The sequence below is a fragment of the Podarcis bocagei genome, assembly GCF_964188305.1.
Source record: "Podarcis bocagei genome assembly, chromosome: 6".
Classification (NCBI taxonomy): Eukaryota; Metazoa; Chordata; class Lepidosauria; order Squamata; family Lacertidae; genus Podarcis; species Podarcis bocagei.
Window position 1 is genome coordinate 42693592 of NC_138130.1, and position 18303 is coordinate 42711894.

At 37.6% G+C, this 18303-nt stretch overlaps 1 protein-coding gene across 10 annotated transcripts in view; it reads left to right on the top strand.

Annotated features, from left to right (window-relative positions):
* The window catches only part of CNKSR2 (connector enhancer of kinase suppressor of Ras 2), a 242220-nt gene that overhangs the window by 129988 nt on the left and 93929 nt on the right, over window positions 1-18303 (top strand). For 9 of the 10 annotated variants that reach the window (XR_014009533.1, XM_081199417.1, XM_081199413.1 and 6 more), the window contains 3 exons: window positions 4003-4205; window positions 7222-7309; window positions 17072-17113. Coding sequence is in view for 9 of the 10 variants with exons in the window: in XM_081199417.1 (XP_081055543.1) it covers window positions 4003-4205; window positions 7222-7309; window positions 17072-17113 (333 nt within the window). In the remaining variant the exon portion in view is untranslated. Of the gene's footprint in view, window positions 1-2281; window positions 2444-4002; window positions 4206-7221; window positions 7310-17071; window positions 17114-18303 lie in introns of those variants that run through there. The other variant, XM_081199412.1, reaches the window with a different exon arrangement.

The following is an 18303-nucleotide window of genomic DNA, read 5'->3' on the forward strand; positions in this document are numbered from 1 at the left end:
TCTGAGAGCTGCATGGTAGTGACCAAGTGAAAGTGAGCACTTCCAAAATTAGTGTGTCTACCCTGAACCCACTGTCACTGGCATGCACTGAATGCACTGCTAGCAGATATGCATTCAAACATGCCACACATACAGTACATGCTCCAGGGAGGGGGAACGGCTGTAGCTCAGTGGTAGAGCATCTATCTTTCATGCGAAAAGTCTTTGGCATCTCCAGGTTGGGCTTAGAAATGTCCCGTGCCTCAAATCCTGGAGAGCTGATGCTAGTCAACATAGAAAACACTGAGCTAGATAGAACAGTGGTCTAATTCCATATAAGACTATGTTCTCTCCCATCCCTTTCTCTCACACACAAAGAAACCCCATAGCACACGTTCTCTTTGCCTGACTTTGTCTCTCACATTCACACTCATCCCCACTTCAGCATTGAGCTTGATTTGACTCATTCTCCAACAAGCCCAGCCATCCTATGGGGAGGAGAGTCTATTTCATTGGCAATAGCACTCCAGTTGTGGAGCCGTCTATTGCCATACAGCTGCTGCCCGGGTTCTGAATTGGTTGTGCATGTAATGCATGGGGAAACATGGCCATGTCCTTTATAATAGTTAACAGATGGATTAGTGATTACAATTTTAATTATATTTCACCTTTTGCTCTTTTTGTTGCTGTTTGTTCTTTTAATCTTTATTTTAGATCATGTTGTGCTTTATTTTAAAATTGGTTGCGGATTTTTAATGTTTTATTTATTGCTTATGATAACATTTGTTATGTTGTAGTTAATTCTTTTCATGTTGTAAGCTGCTTTGAGCATGGTTTGAACTGTGGAAAGGTGGCATACAAATAAAATTATATATGTATGTAATAGGATTAAAGGTGGTATATAAACAGTTCAAACTGTTTTTACTCAGAGAGAATTTTAATTGACTCTGGTAATTAATGGGCCTGGCAACCATTGGATAGTTATGATTTTGCTCCCAATTAATGGACCTGGCTTCCAGTACATTTCCAAGCACAATTCAAAGTGTTGGTGCTGACCTTTAAAGCCCTAAATGGCCTCGGTCCTGTATACCTAAAGGAGCGTCTCCACCCTGGCGTTCAGGCCGGACACTGAGATATAGCTCTGAGGGCCTTCTGGTGGTTCCCTCCCCGCAAGAAACGAAGTTACAGGGAACCAGGCAGACGGCTTTCTTGGTAGTGGCACCCGCACTGTGGAATGCTCTCCCATCAGATGTCAAAGAGATATACAGCTAGACTTTTAGAAGACACCTGAAGGCAGTTTTTAATGTTTGATGTTTTATTCTGTTTTTAATCTGTTGGGAGCTGCGCAGAGTGGCTTGTGAAACCAAGCCGGATGGGCGGGGTATAAATAATAAATTATTATTATTATTATTATTATTATTATTATTATTATTATTATTATTATTATTATTATTATATTTTATAAAGTGATTTCCTATTTTAAAGGCATAGTTACCTTGGTAAAGAGACCTAGCATAACAGTACATTATGTGGCATAAAGTGGAATGATAAGATGGAGACACTTTATTGCTATAGATTATTTAAAGGCTTCTTATTTTTTCTCACATAATCTGATAATAATTTTTATTAGTTTTCAATTACAATCCAATAATAGTCTCATTATAGCAATACCAATTTATAATACAATTATTAATACCAATTGTCCAAGTACTAAATTATATAATTTAGATAAGGTGGCCCCCTACGTGCTTGAATTGATGGCTTGATTATTTGCTTCATTTCTGCATTCCAGAATCTTATTAATTTCCATTACATTCCGGTCATAATAACAATCCCTTATGCAACAACTGCAGTATTAGTAACGTCTATTCGTGTTGACACATTAAATGATTTTTTTAAAAAAAAAATTCTCACATGTTCAGTCATCCACTTGCCATCTTGCCCAAGGGTACGTTTCTCAGGTTTTTAATCAAAAACAAGGCTCAGCAACACATATTGCCTGATCTGAGCTCTCACTTGTGCTGAAGTCTGGAGAAAGAAACAGCAGAAGTCTTCCCCACTGTTTTTCCTGTGTCCCCATTTCACAGCAGAATTTTGTGCATGCCCGAAATTAATTTATGGGTCCCTGCACATCTACTGAGGACTGTGAAAGGCTTAAGCGGGAAACTCAACCATTCTATCAAATTGATAAGCCAGATGTGCCTAAAGATAGCCACCACCACCACCCCCCCGCCAAAACTTGCTAGATGTGAGGTATTACAATTCTTTTGAGCAGTCTGTATTTCTCCTAAAGTTACTGTAACTAATAACACAGGGTAGTGGGGGCAGAAGTGACACAAGGTTTATTTCAGGGATTAATAAGGCAATAAATGGTTCCTAGCCCTGATGGGTTTGTTTTACCTCTACTATTTACCTCCACTGTGCCTCTGAATACCAGCTGCTAAAGGTCCTACTGATGGGAAAGGTGGTGTTTTGCTGAAAGCTTGCTTGTGGGTTTCCTCAGAAGCATATGTTTGGTCTCTGTGAGAAGTGGACATAGGACTAGATGGGTCCACTGATCCAGCAGGGCTGTTTTTTGTTCATAATAGCTATAGCCTAGACTCCCTTTTGCCAGGTTAATCGGAATAAATTGTGAGCACATATAATGAAGACATACTCCCAGAGAGACACAATTCTTCTGCCATTTTTTGGCATCCTTAACTTTCATTTTCTTAGAGTCGAATAGCAAGTTTTGTGGATAATAATTGCTATCATATATTATAGCCAATAAATTTGTACTTACAAAAATATGTTCCTTTTATAGTGTATGTTTAAATAATTCGGCAATCCCATTTTCCCTTCCTTAGTTTAAAAATGAGCTGTGTACATGCTGGGGGGGGGGTCCTTGTGCAAAAGAGGTAATGGTTCAGAGCCCAGTTGAGCACCAGTGTTCCAACTCAGCATTTTGTTGCAAGCATTAACTTTTTTTCTTAAAATGCCACCTTTATTGTAATTTGTCAAAGAAATATTTAAAGTACCGTAAATCAAATAAGGCAAAACCACAATTTAAAACTCTGCAAAGCATAACACACGTGAGGTGGGATTTAACTAAGTCTTACTCAGAGTAGGCCTGTTGAAATCAGTGGATCTAACTTAATCATTTTCATAAATTTAAACAGATCGGCTGTGAGTGAAACTTAATTGAATGCCACCCATGAAAATTATTGTTTGTAAGGGTTGCTCCACACATCTGAGGAGTGTCTACTTTGGATTATGCTCCATTTAGTAAAACCATCTATTCAAACAAATGAGCTAGCTCATATGTGCACAGTGCAAGCCACAGCTACATCTGGATTAAGATGATTTAGTGTAGGTAGGTATTATGTAACAATAGCAAAAAAAAAAAAGTTTTTAAAAAGTTGGTTTTCTTAACTAAGTACATTTTAAGGATAAGCTTCACAGCATATTGGAAGCTTTTCCTAGAAATATCCACACATTGATAAAAGCTACTCAAAGGAAGGCAAGAGGTAAGACAGTACTGCATCATCTGCCACCCACATGGTTATACAACATGAATATGTTGGCTATAAATGAGTATGACCATACCTGTTGCTGTAAAGATGTGGCTTTTGGCTTCAGGCTTGGAGGACATAAAAAAATGTTAGCCCCTGGCAAGAAGAGGGCCACCTCTTCTGCATTTAATAGATATAGTTTAGTCTACATGAGATTCAAGATTCAGTTTCCTGTATTCACAGAGTAGTTCAGTTCTTATGTCACACAGATGAAAGTGGGTCTATAGAGAGGTTAAATTGATTAAAGGCTTAAAATTGCTTTACAGGATATCAGAAAAGTACACTTGTTTGTTTTCCTAGATAAAGATTATATAGACCCAAGTCTGTGTCAATATTTTTTGGAAACAAAGTATGCAAGGACTTTTTAAAGCAGTTTGCCATGTATGCTTAGATTTTAACCATCCTTGGGGGTTTTTAGTGCTTTCTATAAAGATGAAGAACTAACCGTTTTCCCAATTTCTTTTAAATGCAGAACTATGGACTGGAAACTGAAAACCTAAAGACACTTTCTCACAAGCTAAATGCGTCTGCCAAAAACCTTCAGAACTTTATCACGGGAAGAAGGAGAAGTGGTCACTATGATGGCAGAACCAGCAGAAAATTACCAAATGATTTCCTTACCTCAGTGGTGGATCTGATTGGAGCAGCAAAAAGTCTCCTGGCTTGGCTAGACAGGTAATTTCAGGACTTTCGTGGATGACCATTTTAGTCATGCATATTCACCTACATGTTCATATGCTGTTTATAGAGTTCTAACTCTATATTATAAAGTTATATCTGCAAGTTAAAGTTACCTGCTTTAAAAAAAGAGGAACTATCACAATATTCGGTCTGGATCTGCAAGTGTGGTAGAAACTGTCTGAACACAAGTTTTCTCTCCTGAAGACAAATCCTCAATGCAAAGAAAGTATGTTGAAACAACTTCTGCCATATTTGGAATATATGTCTTCACCCATTAGGAAGGAGCAGAATAATGACAGTTCTTGGTACTTCGTTTCTTATTATTTGTTTCATTGAAACATTTGTATTTTTATTTCACTGAAACGTGTATCTTAGTCTAGACTACAGCTATATGCTGTACAAATTTACTCTTCAATACCCTGCAGTTTTTCAGAAGATAATAGGATATTTGATCTACAATATGTTATCAGGAGCCCAATACTGTAGTTTAACAGCTGCAGCGTTTGGAATAGTAGGTTGTGCACTGCATGGTACCTTACTAATCATGTATATGAATCTTAAAATACAACAATGCAAGAAACTCAAAATAACAACATTTTAACAAGATACCAAAGGGCAAAAATGAAAGTGATTTACCATGGACAGTAAAGTTATCCATCTTGTGTACCTACTATTGTGGAAGAAAGTTTTTTTAGAAGCTGTGGTTGCTAACTGTTCTTATATATCCTGTTCTTTCCTCCTTCTCATGCCAAGTAATACTGCTTTCTTTTTGCATAATTGGCTTCAGTGGTCTCATTTTTGTCTTCATTCTTCCCCCAATCTAAAACCCTAAAGCCTCCAAAGCTAATGCACTATGGAGTATGTTAAAGAATGAGATGAATATTTATAAGCTTCTCTCTTTTTTACTTGCTTTCTTTAGGACCACTTCACTCTTTCCTGGTCCACCTGTTGAAACAGCCATTTCAGTGCAGTATTCAAATCTGCTCCATTTGGCAGCAGCATTACACCTCGCCCTTCCTTCAACTCACTAGTTTCCTCTGAGATTTCTGTTATTTTTTCCATCTTTCCATGCTTTTAGTGTTGAATACAAGTGAGGGGAGATGGCAGGAGAATATTTTTACAAATGCTTCATCTTTCCACCTGAAACAAATTTAAAGGGTGAGAAGAGAACCATGTAACCTGAAGTATAGGACCAGGAGCGTCTCAAAGAAATGTCTTTTAAAAAATATCATTGAGATGGAGTCTTGAAAGTCTTAATATACAATTCTTTATACTTTGGAAGTCATGTATAAAAGGGTTTTAAATAATCTGGCTTAGAATTTCACTCCACATGATTCTTTTTGTAGCTATCCTCTGCTGTGTCATTTTATAGAAAAGTACTCATGAGAGCCCCAGAACCAAACACTGTTTACCTGATTGTCTGAGATAAATCTTTTTTCCCATTTCCCCTTATTCTAGTAGAGCATGCTAAAAAGCTCAAAAGGCAAACAACTGTGGTAGTTTATAATATAGATAATGGTGAAGATTAAAGTGCTTTGAATGGAAGTTACAAGTCAGAATGGGGTAGACTTGTTGTTAGTGCTGTAGAAAAATCCAGGAGGAGACATAACTGATGATGGTTGGGAAATGTGCTACGTTTCTGGCATGTGTTGTGGTTAATATTGTGCCCATGCTAAAATATTCATGTTCATTTTCTCTCTCCTCCTCTCTGTTTTCAAAAGAGGTTTTGCAGAAGTACAAAAAGGCTTTTGAACACCCCCCAGAACAAGCCAATGAATGTGCTGAGTGACCTTGAAATGCTATATGTTAGTTTGGGGGTGGGGAAAGAAATGTAGGATAATGTAATGGGGCACCACAGAGGTGGGCATACCTGACTGATTGCAACAGAGGAACGTTGGGCACTGCATTAGTATGCAGCAGGTTCCAGTTACAGGTGTAACTTGGGCTGGGAAACCTAAAGGAAAATCTCTACTCAGTCACAAAGTTTGCTGGGTGGCCTTGAGAAGTCAGTGTTTGTAAACTTAATCAAAAGGGGTACTACAGAGGGGGAGGGATAGGGTTATCACATGTACACATCTGATTTTTATATGGGTAGTAGAAGTAAAAAATAACAAATGAGTCCCTCAGGTTCAAGGATCATAAGCAGAAAGATTCACTCTTAGTAGGAGTTGTGTAATTAAAATTTCCAATGTCCCTTTATATGAAGAAAAAAGCATTTCTTTCATTTAAGGTCAATCATAGTTCTGTATTTCATAGTGCAGCCTAAATCAGTTCAATAAATGGTGCAACATTCCTGCCTTGGGATGTAAATAATGTTGTATTAGAGTAGCAAAGAATGGCATGAGAGGAATTTGCATCTACACAAATAATTATATACAACATTTATATAAATTTATCTTGTATTTTGTTCTCTTTGGGGACCAATGTGTTTCTTCTTTTCTGGTTATTAACAGTTTTGCCGAGTGGTTGGAGGGTATGGTTAATCTTCTCCCTTCAAATTTAGTTGCAGCTTCAGGGTAGAAGATATTTTTTCTCTTTCAATGTTCTCCAAAAGACACAAATATTGTAGATAGCCATTTTTTATCCATTTGGAAAACTTCAAAAGCCATAGGATGATAATACTCTTATTAAGTTCTGACAATTCAAAATGTCATAGAACTCTATGAATATAAAACACTTCAAAGGAATAAGTTTCAGCAATGGCTACATGTAATGATCTTGTACTGTAACTGCTTGCAAAGCAGTGTATTACAGGTATAGGGAAACTTGGCCCTCCAGGTGTTTTGGGACTACAACTCCCATCATCCCTATCTAACAGGACCAGTGGTCAGGGATGATGGGAATTGTGGTCTCAAAACATTTGGGGGGCTGAGTTTCCCTACGCCTGGTGTATTGTATATAACTGTAGCATATTTGTTTTTCATAAATGCTATTGTTGAAGTCGTCTGTGTATACTTAGTACTTAAAGAGAAACCATGATTTCATTTTATTAAACTTTTCATTTTTTCAGATCACCTTTTGCTGCTGTGACAGATTATTCTGTAACAAGGAACAATGTCATACAGCTCTGTCTTGAATTAACAACTATTGTACAGCAGGTATGAGGTCACCTTCATATCTTGTTTAGTTTTATTTTAAAAGAAGCATTCTGTGTAAGATTGTAAACAGAGGTTTCCTCTACAGTCAAACCATTTTTATTTGCTTAATGACTACATTGCCAATTCCTGCCTGGTAATTTTATAATACTTCATTTTATGTTCATTTCCTTGTAGGGAGAGGAGAGGAAGAATGTGTCAGGAAATTTTGTATTCTTTGGAATTCTTACTTAATGTTAAGTAATTAATTTCCAGTATCTTAGAGATGTTTCATTCACCACCTTGTGAGAAATTATTTAGAAGGCAGGATATACATTTATTAAATAAAAATCTAATCCCCCTCCCCAATTTATAACAGTATCCTGTTTTTATGGGTGTTCACCTATAACACTATAACAAGACAATTTATTAATTTGCACATTTGACTTTTCTGGAGTGGAAGGAATTAATATTCACTGTTGATCTATTTATTAAAGAATATAAAGAAGGAACAGTATCACCAGGCAGTTTAACACCAACATATGAACATATTAGTTTAGAAGTGAGTGGGACCAAAGTGGAGAAAAATCCGCCATAATGATCATAGCTGTCTCCCATCTGTATTTTATTATACTTTAGTCTGTATCTCATTTTTACTCATGCCCCTTTGTTATGTTTGAAAGATTGCTTCTGCACATGTAAAGTTGGCCCCTACTTATTTGAGATAAGTTACCTACAAGTAAATGTTGATTTAATTGAACATGCATTTATTATAATACAAACAGCCTACATTTTATTGTGTTTCTGTGGCTGGACAGAGGGTGAGATTCAGTTAGTGCAAGCAGTGCTTTCTTATGCAGCTAGTGTTCTTGTTCATCACCCTGTTGCAGCCCCCTGCACACTCCTGCACACAATCTGCTCTGGAAGGTTGGGAGACATTCTGGAGCAGATTTTTTAGGCATGCCAGGGTGGGAGAAGGAAACTGGAAGTCCCATTGTGCAGGCAGATTTCCATTGCATAGGATAATACCAATAATTGTCTTGTAAATTTTGTGTATTTTTCATTATACAATTTAAATTAAATACCCATGTTTTATTGTTTACATTTAGAAGTGTTGTCATGCTAATTGGGGACTATCATACTTCATCAAAATTTATAGTTAATATTGAAGGTATCACATACCTGTTTTTAGTTCATAGCATTTGAGATTTATGACAGAATTTATCTGAAGGACTACTTTTGGAAGATCACTTTGACTGCATGGAGATTATATAAAATTAAATAATGGCAGGGATTATGCAATTGTTCTTATATTCATTCTTATGTTTGAAGGCATGTATAAAATGTTTTGGGTCTGCTGCATGGATCTCTTGGTTTAATTATTACTTGTTCACTGTGCTTGAGAAATATGGTGGTTTGGGGCTTCTTGGACACATTTACTTTATAGTTGCATTTTGACAAAATGTATTCAGGTTTTAGAGCTGCCGTACTTATTTCAATTATAGTCCTATATAAATAAGTTCAATAAATTATTGTTAGTTAAATACATTTTATAAGTCTTTCCCTGCAATTCATATTATACATATATATAGAAGCCATTTTGGTAAGATAGCAATAATAATAATAATAATAATAATAATAATAATAATAATAATACCCACACATGAAAGTTCCTACTGATGTCTGCACATAATTTCTTCAACACATTTGATATAATTCCCATAACAGAAATCTTTATGTGAATAATTGTGTACTGCACAGTGGATCATGTGTTCTTGAAGCCATCTCCTGAACTATGCTCCTTTCTATGTAAAAGTGTCAGTCAAACATTCCATTCAGGCTGGTACTTAATATGGGTACTGTACTTAGGAAAGCATGGATTGTCTCTTCTTGACGTGTTCACCTGATAAAATAGTGCTGCAGCTTCCTAACATACCTTAAGATGTATGCAGGGAGGAAGAGAGATTTCTAGATTAGGGTCTGCTGTCACATCCAAATGCTTCCAAGGCTTCCTTTTGGAATCTAATCACAAAGCCCATGTTGATTCCACACTCTTGCAGATAGGTGTTAAAAGCCTCATCTACTTTTTGTTGATTAGGGGTTTCAGAACAGCAGAGTGATGAAATGTTATTTTTATTTGTCTTGCTCCCACAAGCCCCTTGCTCATACTGCTTCAGGTGGAGGAAAAGGGCTTTGTGTTTTCTGTTTCCATATATATATTTTTGAAAAGCAGCATGTACAAAAATCTGATTGGTTTCCACATTGCTATAAGCATTGTGCATAGAACTGGTTGTCCTAAGTCTATCTCCCTGGCAACACTGGTTGTCCTAAGTCTATCTCCCTGGCAACAAGAGCCTTTTCACAAGTTATATAATAAATTATGTGTATAGTCAAGGTCTTTTCATAAGTTAAAAGTTTAATTTTTAAAAATTCCATTTGTAGAAAAGAGAGAGGCTTCTAGTGGCTTTTCCTGTGGTTTAAAGATCACATTTATTTGTCTTAATGCTTATTAGTACCTTCTCATACTTTAACAGGGAAAGAATATTGCCCTGGGAGACAGCTGTGTGGGCATCTTCACCTACTTGCTAGACATTTCAGCTGACATTTATGTAGATAATGCAATAGGCTTCCATCTTCAAGTTTAGTGTAGGTGTGAGTGCCTTCAGTTATTTCCCGCATATTCACCTCATTTCATTAGGAGAAAGATATATGAAAATGCATTTCTGTACAGTTTCTCACAAGTTTGTTGCATTTCAAATACTATGGCGGTGGTAGAATTCACATGAGACAAGCAAGAAACAAGGAGTGAGGAACTAAGTAGGTAGGTCCTGGAATAACTAGCTAGGTAGGATAATAATAATTTATATTTATATGCTGCCAGCCATTCTGGGTAACTTCTAACAAATTAAAACATCAAACACAGGAAAACATTAAACATTAAAACCTTCCCTATACAGGGCTGCCTTCAGATGTATTCTAAAAGTCATATAGTTTATTTCCTTGACATATTACAGGCAGGCATTCCACAGGGTGGGCCCTCTGCCTGGATTCCTGTAACCTCAATTCTCTCAATGAGGAAGCTACCAGAAGGCACTTAAAGCTGGATCTCAGTGTCCAGGTTGAAGGATGGGAGTGGAGACGCTCCTTCAGGTATACCGGACCAAAGCCATGTAGGGCTTCAAAGATCAGCACCAACACTTTGAATTGAGCTCAGAAGCATACTTGGGAGCCAATGTAGATCTTTTAGGATCAATGTTATTTGGTCCTGGCAGCCACTCCCAGTCACCAGTCTGGCAGCCACATTCTGGATTAGTTGTAGTTTCCAAGTCACCTTCAAAGAAAGCCCCACATAGAGTGCATTGCTGTAGTCCAAGTGGAAGATAACCAGAGCGTGTACCACTCTGGCAAGGGTGCAGGCAGGTAGGGTATCAGCTGGCATACCAGATGAAGATGGATAGATTTAGTTGTTTGGAAGGATTGGATAGCTAAATGGATGTGATGCACTGGCAGAGGAAGAGGAGTGCGGGGAGAGCGTACCGCCCCCAGCAGCACAATCCCGGTGGGGTGCCATCGCGGCTGCCCCCCCTGCCCATGCTAGGTGCCACACCCCTGCAGGCGGCACGTCACGCCCCCAGGACGCATGCCACACCTCTGTGGGTAGTGCGCCACACCCCTGGGACGCGTGCCAGCCCCGCCCCCGCCTGCTCTCCGCCCCCCCGGTGCCGGAGAATGAAGCTCTGCCACTGATGTGATGTAGATATATATTTGCAAGACTCAGAAGGAGATTCAGCCATATGATAAAATATTAACAGTTGGGTATACTGTGATTTTGCTTTGAGCCATTATTTAATGGAAATTGACTTCCTGGTGCAGATCTTTGCATGCTCTCCCCAAAACCATACAGCAGGGGTTCCGAAACTGATAATCTGTGGTATGTCTTTAAAAGTACAATAAAAAAATCATATAACATGTAGCACAGCTCATGGCAGTTGCTACAACAGAGAGAATAAACATTATCCCTCTGAATATGGTCATATTATTCCAGTGCCTTCTCAGTGACTCAGGCTTTGTGGAACTGAAGACATGTGCCACTTTTGCCTTAGTGGATGATAGATTATCCTCTAGCTGGATATTTTGAGGAAACAATAGTAACTTGCTGTATGCAAACAATCTATATTTGTCCTGTATTGGTGAAAAGGGATCTAGTGGACTGAGCATGGGTGCTTTAGATGTGTCTACAGTTGTGCATGGCTGCTGCTGTTGCTAAGTAGAGCATGCTGTCATAAATTTAGAAAAACAATACAGCAATTATACCTGGTAGCTGCATGAAACATTGGATATGCCAATATTTTCTTATTTTTCCCCATTTTCCTTTACAGTGAGGATTATTTTAATTGTAAACCTTAAAAATATGGAGAATTTATATTTTCTAGTTGTATGCATATATGGATTTATGTTTCAAGACAGCTCTTAGAGTTTAAGATTGTGAACTTGTTTGTTCACATTTCTAGGGCATATTTTTGTTTCTATTGAATTAAAATAAACAAATAATATGATTAAATTTGCTTATTTATTTTTGGCACTGAGGAATGTATTGTAAGTGTGTGTTTATATGTGTACACATGCTTGCATTAGTTATTTCATTTATTATTATTATTATTATTATTATTATTATTATTATTATTAAAACTATACTATATTGATTTTCAGGTATAATAACTAAGGAGACAACAATAACATTAGTACCAACTCACCCTGCTTTCCAAAGTAGAGACAATGTTAAAGAATAAGGTTTTTTATTTTCATTGAATGTTCCAACTTAACTGTACAACCATAATACTGTACATAGAAAGATTACTTTTAAAAGGTAAAAATAAGAACAAGGCTAGGATTCTTAAAACAGCCAGAGACAGCAAAACCTATTGAGCTCATTGTTGAAATAGACCACACTTGGGAGTAAGTTTCACTGAATTCAGTTGAATGTACTTCTAAGCAACGTGCATAGGATGGTGCTGTTAATTGATAATGCTATCGGTACTTTTCTTCTAGAAAAATAGGTGCCAGTACTCACCATGAAATTGTAACAGTAAGTGCCACACTTTTTAACAGTAACAAAAAGAGATGCCAGTACTGTGTATCATTGAGTACCCCCCCCCCAAAAAAAAGTACTGGCTATCAGTAATAATGTGAAAAACTGTTTAGAAATAGGACAAAGTTACGTTCAACTTGGCAGCTATTTGCATTTTTTAAACAACACTTTAATAAAAATGATTTATAGAAATGTGAGTCCTTAATCTTCATGCTGTACCATTTCCCACTGATTTTAAAGTAACATAGATTATCTTTGAGATTCATCATAAAACACAAACTTTGACATGTGGTGAATATTGAAGATTATGGAGGCCAGAGTAAAACTGGGGAGGGGGAGAGTAACTCATTAAATTATCAGTGAAAGAGGTCAATGTGCACAGAAAGGATTCCTTTTGCAAGTAACACATTGAATACATATATATTAGAAGAATATCAGTAAAATTCATTGGAAATGATAGATGGGTCACTGGGAGAAAAAAAGTATAATTCTTTTTTTAAACATCCTACTAAATAACTATTTGTTGCAAAGAGAATTAAGAAATGAGGAATATGCTAGGGAAAATATCTAGGGTCTTACAAAATATGTAAAAAAATACACAGTTTCAAATACTAAGATCAATAATAAGTAGTTTTCATTGGGGGATGCATTGCTTGGCTTCTGCAGTGCATCTACTGTAAACGAGGGGGAAGGAGCACCAGTGCTTGTAATATTATTAATATATTGCCTTCAGGGTACAGAGTGAAAGAAGCAAAGATGTCCTGAAAAACTCTTGTTTTTTTCGGGAAAGTTGTTGCTTTACTTAGTGAGTGGTTAGGGAAGATAATGGGCTAGATTAGAGGTAGTTAATGGAAGCTTAACTCAAACAAGACAAAAGTGTTCTTGGTTGGGGGGAAAAGGAACTAGGAATAGGGATTAACCCTGTTTTGGATAGGGTAGTAATCCCCTTGAACACTCAGTTTAGGAATACTCCTACATTGAACTTCGCTTCTAGATGCTCAGTAGAGGCCATGGTCAGGGGTGCTTTTGTCCAGTTTATGCTGGTGCACATAGTGGCACATCCCTTATTTACACCAAATATAATTGCAGTGTGCTCTGTGTGGGGATGCCTTTGAAGAGTCTCTGGAAATTTCAGTTGGTCTACAAAGCACCAGGAAAGATTTTGGTGAACACTGACAACTGGATGCAGATAGTACCGTATTTTTTGCCCTATTCGACGCACTTTTTCCCCTCCAAAAATGAAGGGGAAATGTGTGTGCGTCTTATGGGGCGAATGCAGGCTTTCGCTGAAGCCTGGAGAGCGAGAGGCGTCGGTGCGCACCGACCCCTCTCGCTCTCCAGGCTTCAGGAAGCTACCCGCAAGCCTCACTGCGGAGCATGCCCTGTGCTTCGGGCAGATGTGGGGAGCGGTCATTCCAATGATGGAACATTGGAATGTCCAATGGGACATTGGAGATACATGCTGTGTGACTGCCTGGCCTTGAATTCTGGTCCACATAATTGTTTTTAAGATATGCTGTATTTTTCAAGCATTACTGTCATTTGTAGGTCTCTTGCATTTTTTTGCAACAGAGATAGAAAGATTTTATGAATATATATTTTTAATAAAATATGTCCTGTGCAGTAGTTAGCAGGGCTCATGTCTTTGGCCTGTACTCTATGCTGTTGGCTCCACTTCATATATTGTGTTATGGTGTCAGTCTTGGCCCATGGTCTTAAGTTGCTGCTGTATAAATCACAGTTCCCTCAGATACTGAAGCTCTCATGATTCTAGCTTTTGGACTATTCAAACCTTTTTTTGTGTGTTACATAATGCACATAATTACATAATGCACTTCTTTTCCTCATATATTGATAATGTGAGTTTGTATTTTGCTTTCAGAAAACTTCATTCAGTGCTATCCTTTCCGAGTGATTTACGCAAACAAAATGCTTACTGTTTCTTTGAAACTATGTAGTTCCCATGGATACTGGCATCACAGTTTCTAAACTGTTAAAACTGAAGGAGCTGTACTTGAATTTAAATAGCTACGTCTTAATTCTCTTCTGTTGCATTATATTGTATTTAGGTAGAGTTTTTTTGTGGGGAAAGGACCTTAACCAGTGTTAGAAACTGAGATATGAAAGCTAGGAGCTAAATGGCACATTAAACCTAGATTATGGGCGCAACAACGGAATTTCTAGGCACACTTTTTAATAACTAGAATACAAAGATGAAAATGAATGAACTGCAGCTAAAATATTATGTTCATTTTTCACGTGGTCCAGTCCTCTCCCTGCTCACCGTTCTAATATTCTTAAGACGTTCTCTAGAGAGCAGCTTCATTGAAGTGGGGAGGCAGAAAAAGGTCTTCCTTTCCTTCCACTCTGCAGTTTTAATCTGAAATCTTAGGTGCAGTACTGCACCCAGAGCTCAGAAACTGCTTGCACTAATGAAATTCCCTGTCACAAATGCACCTAGAACAATGGATGTTTTGAACACTGACCATAAAAAAGTTTAGAAGAGGTGGGAGTCCATAACAGTAGTGAAGCTCTAGCTGTGTTGAAGGATGCATGAGCCTAGATATTTAGAACCCTGTAAATGAGCAACTTTCATACTTATATTTCATAGCAAGCACTGAAAGTTGCCTTTCTTTCATTGTGTATACTAATAGCCAGGACAGAAGACAGGTTGCTGAAAGCACATTTATGACTAGAAGCACTTAATCCTAAAACCTGGTGCACCTGCAAATACTTTACATTTATCTTTAGATATACTACTGACATTGCAAGGATAATAAATTCACAGCCAGCTGTGACATTAGCGAATGTTGTTCACATTCCTTCAAATTATTCTGTTTGAATTTGAGACTTCTGGAAATAGCAGGAAGGTTTTGAACACAGTCAGTGAGCTAAACAAGAACCTTTCTGTGTCCTAAACTGCTTTGGGGACCCTCAGATTCCCATTACTTCAAAGAGTATGCTGTTAACAGGTCTTTGCTCATAATTTTAAAAGTAAGAAGTCCTACCCACCTTATAGCACTTCATGCAACTTGCTCCATGGTTGAATTATGCTCACTTGTGCTCATGTTATAAAATCTTCTTGGTAAGTCTTGGGCTTTGCCTGAGCTATAATTGACCCAGCTTTTCCCCCTGTGTTCTGGATTTCCATCAGGTTGTATTCTGAGGAACATAGTTATGGTGAATTGGGCACTCAAAAATAATTGCAGGAGAAACGGCATTCTTTTTATTTTCTTAGGGGTTTTGTTTGTTTGTTTGTTGGCTGCCTTCTATGTACTTCCCCCAAACTTGTGCTAGAAGAGCGGTGGTGCTTTGATCTATTTTCTCAGAATTAAAATGCATTTGCACAAAGAAAATGTTATGTTTCCCTTCCACCAGATCAGATTGGCTTATCTGTTGCCTACTTTAGCACAAGTGTAACTACGACTCACAGTGCAGTCATAATCAAGTCTACTGAGTTGTAAGTCACACTGAATTCTGTGTGATTTCCCCCCTAGTAAGTTGGTACAGCATTGCAGCCTACATTTCCTAGAAACATTTCTCTGGCTAGTTTGCCTTTATTTGTTGGTGATTCACAGCAGTTTTGTTTTAAGAATTGTTTTGGTAAAAAGTTACCTCTGAGGAATTGCAACCTTTGATTGTAAGCCGTATCTCCCAAACAATCACACCATACTTCATCTCCACTTCTAGTAAGTTAACAGTGTTCTTATTAAGTATCCTTAATAAGAAATACATCTGTACACCAATAATACAGCTTTAATCCTTGATTTGTAGTCGTCATTTCTTTCTGACATGCCAGCTCATGAAAGGAATTCTTTTTGCCATGAAAAAAGGTCTGCTAAAATATCTCTCCTGGAAAATTCCAGAAGGATAGCCATGTTTTACCTTGTCTGTAACAAATATAAGAAAGCATATATTAAAAATAAATAAAAATAATTTCATCATTGTTTAAGTGCCAGTGGTCTCTTCAAATTAACCCAGAATGACCACGAGTTTCTCTGTAGTCCTTGCCATATTACCTAAAGTTCCTGCAAGATTTATCGAGACTTGCCAGCATAGGATACAAATAAACTTATGCTAACTATGGAGCAATGGATGGCACCAACATGCTCTATTAGTGCTACCATTAAAAAATGTTAAAGATGAAATATAGGTTTGTTTTACTCTTCAATGTGGATAAAACAGCCCAAAAATGTAGGCTTCCTTTCTACTGAGAAAAAAATTGTTATATTGCAGTGTTGAATTCCACCCTAAGTGGTTAAATGTGCTTAGCAACACTAGTTTTTCTGTATCTGGAGCCTTAGAATGGTGCTTCTACATTCTGCTTTCTAATTTTCTTTATAAATGTTTGATTCACTTATTCAAAAAGAAAGAAAGCTAAGAGCCTGGGGGCCCTACTGGCTTGGACATGAGTATCCCCTGTGCTCCTGCTGTGTCCTCTGTCCCCAGTCCTGCCTCTGATTATTGAACAAGTAAACCAGGGATAGAAGGAATTGAAAAGAATGTGAAGGAAAGATGCATGCATGCACTTGTGGGGAGGTGACATGGACATTATTTCTATATGAATACAGCTGGGATAGAGGGTGTTTGCAAAAGTCTGTGAACAATTAAAACCATTCCTTTGTTTCTAGATTTAAACATATCATTGGAGCACAAAAAATAATATTATTGTACTCTGTTAATTTTGTTTTTTTCAGGATTGCACAGTATATGAAACAGAGAACAAAATTCTTCATGTGGTAAGTAGAATTTTTAAAATAACATATGCTGATAATGAACTCAATTATTTGAGTGCCAATTCTTATAGGAACAAAAACTGCACCATGCAGGCTGACAAGGGTTGCAGCCCCCCACCCCCACCCCAAAAAAGCTCAGTGAGTATTGTATATGCTTTGTGACCACAAAGCTGGCTGACTGTTGGAGGGGCTTTTGGAAGAAGAGAAATATAATGGTTTATCCTGAAAAAGGCAATAGCACAGTGCAACATTTTCTTTCAGATCCCTCTGGTTTCCTTTAATAGTCTTTGATCACTTCAGCATTATCTTGAGCATTATCTTTTAAAATGCAAAAGTAATCAAAGAGTCAAATATGGTATGAAGCTTTCTCTTACAATGAGAGCCATCAGAGCCCTAAAGGGTGTCCTTACTTCCAAACAATAGAGAGACCATTCTTGCCAATCTTTCTGGCTCTTTTCATAAATATTCACATTAATCCTCATTAATCCACAGAGTTTCTTGCTTCCCTTTCCTCCTGTTTGTGCATGCTACTCCCCTCTGCTTCATAGAATCATAGATTTGTAGTTCCTCCTGGTTTCTCTCCAATCTGTGTGTCTTCTATGAAGCAAGGACTCACTTCCTCCTCCTCTTATATTTTGAAAGACAGTGTGTATATGCGTGCTTATAATATGCATTAATCTGACTCTGTACTGTGATACGGATTCTGGTAAACTAGTGGCTGTAAATAATGTAAGTATAGCTCTAGTCCCAATTCCTTGTGCTTAACCTTTTCTAACATATAGTACCTCTGCTTGATTGCTGGTAGATAGCTTTTCCCCTGAAGCCCCTATGCCACAGCCCATGCTATTCAAAAGTGTCCATTGAGAAGGCTGTTTCAAGGTTGGGAGAGAAAAAATAAAATTTTGTAAGCAGCCTTCTCTTTGTGCAATTTTGGATTTAGCTAGTTGTTTTAACCTTACAGCAATCCAACAAGGGAGGCAAGGCTGTGCCCAAGGCTACTCTGAACTTGAGAACTGGGTTGATATTTTAACCTGGATTTCCTACATCTTCTTTAATGGTAGGTGGCTGTGCACTGCACACCCATGGAATAATAAATCAAATGGAACATTTGAGATATAGTCTGTTACAGAATTTACCAGCATCTTGTGCATGCCAATAGAAAACTTCTAATTTATATTTAAATCAAAAACCTC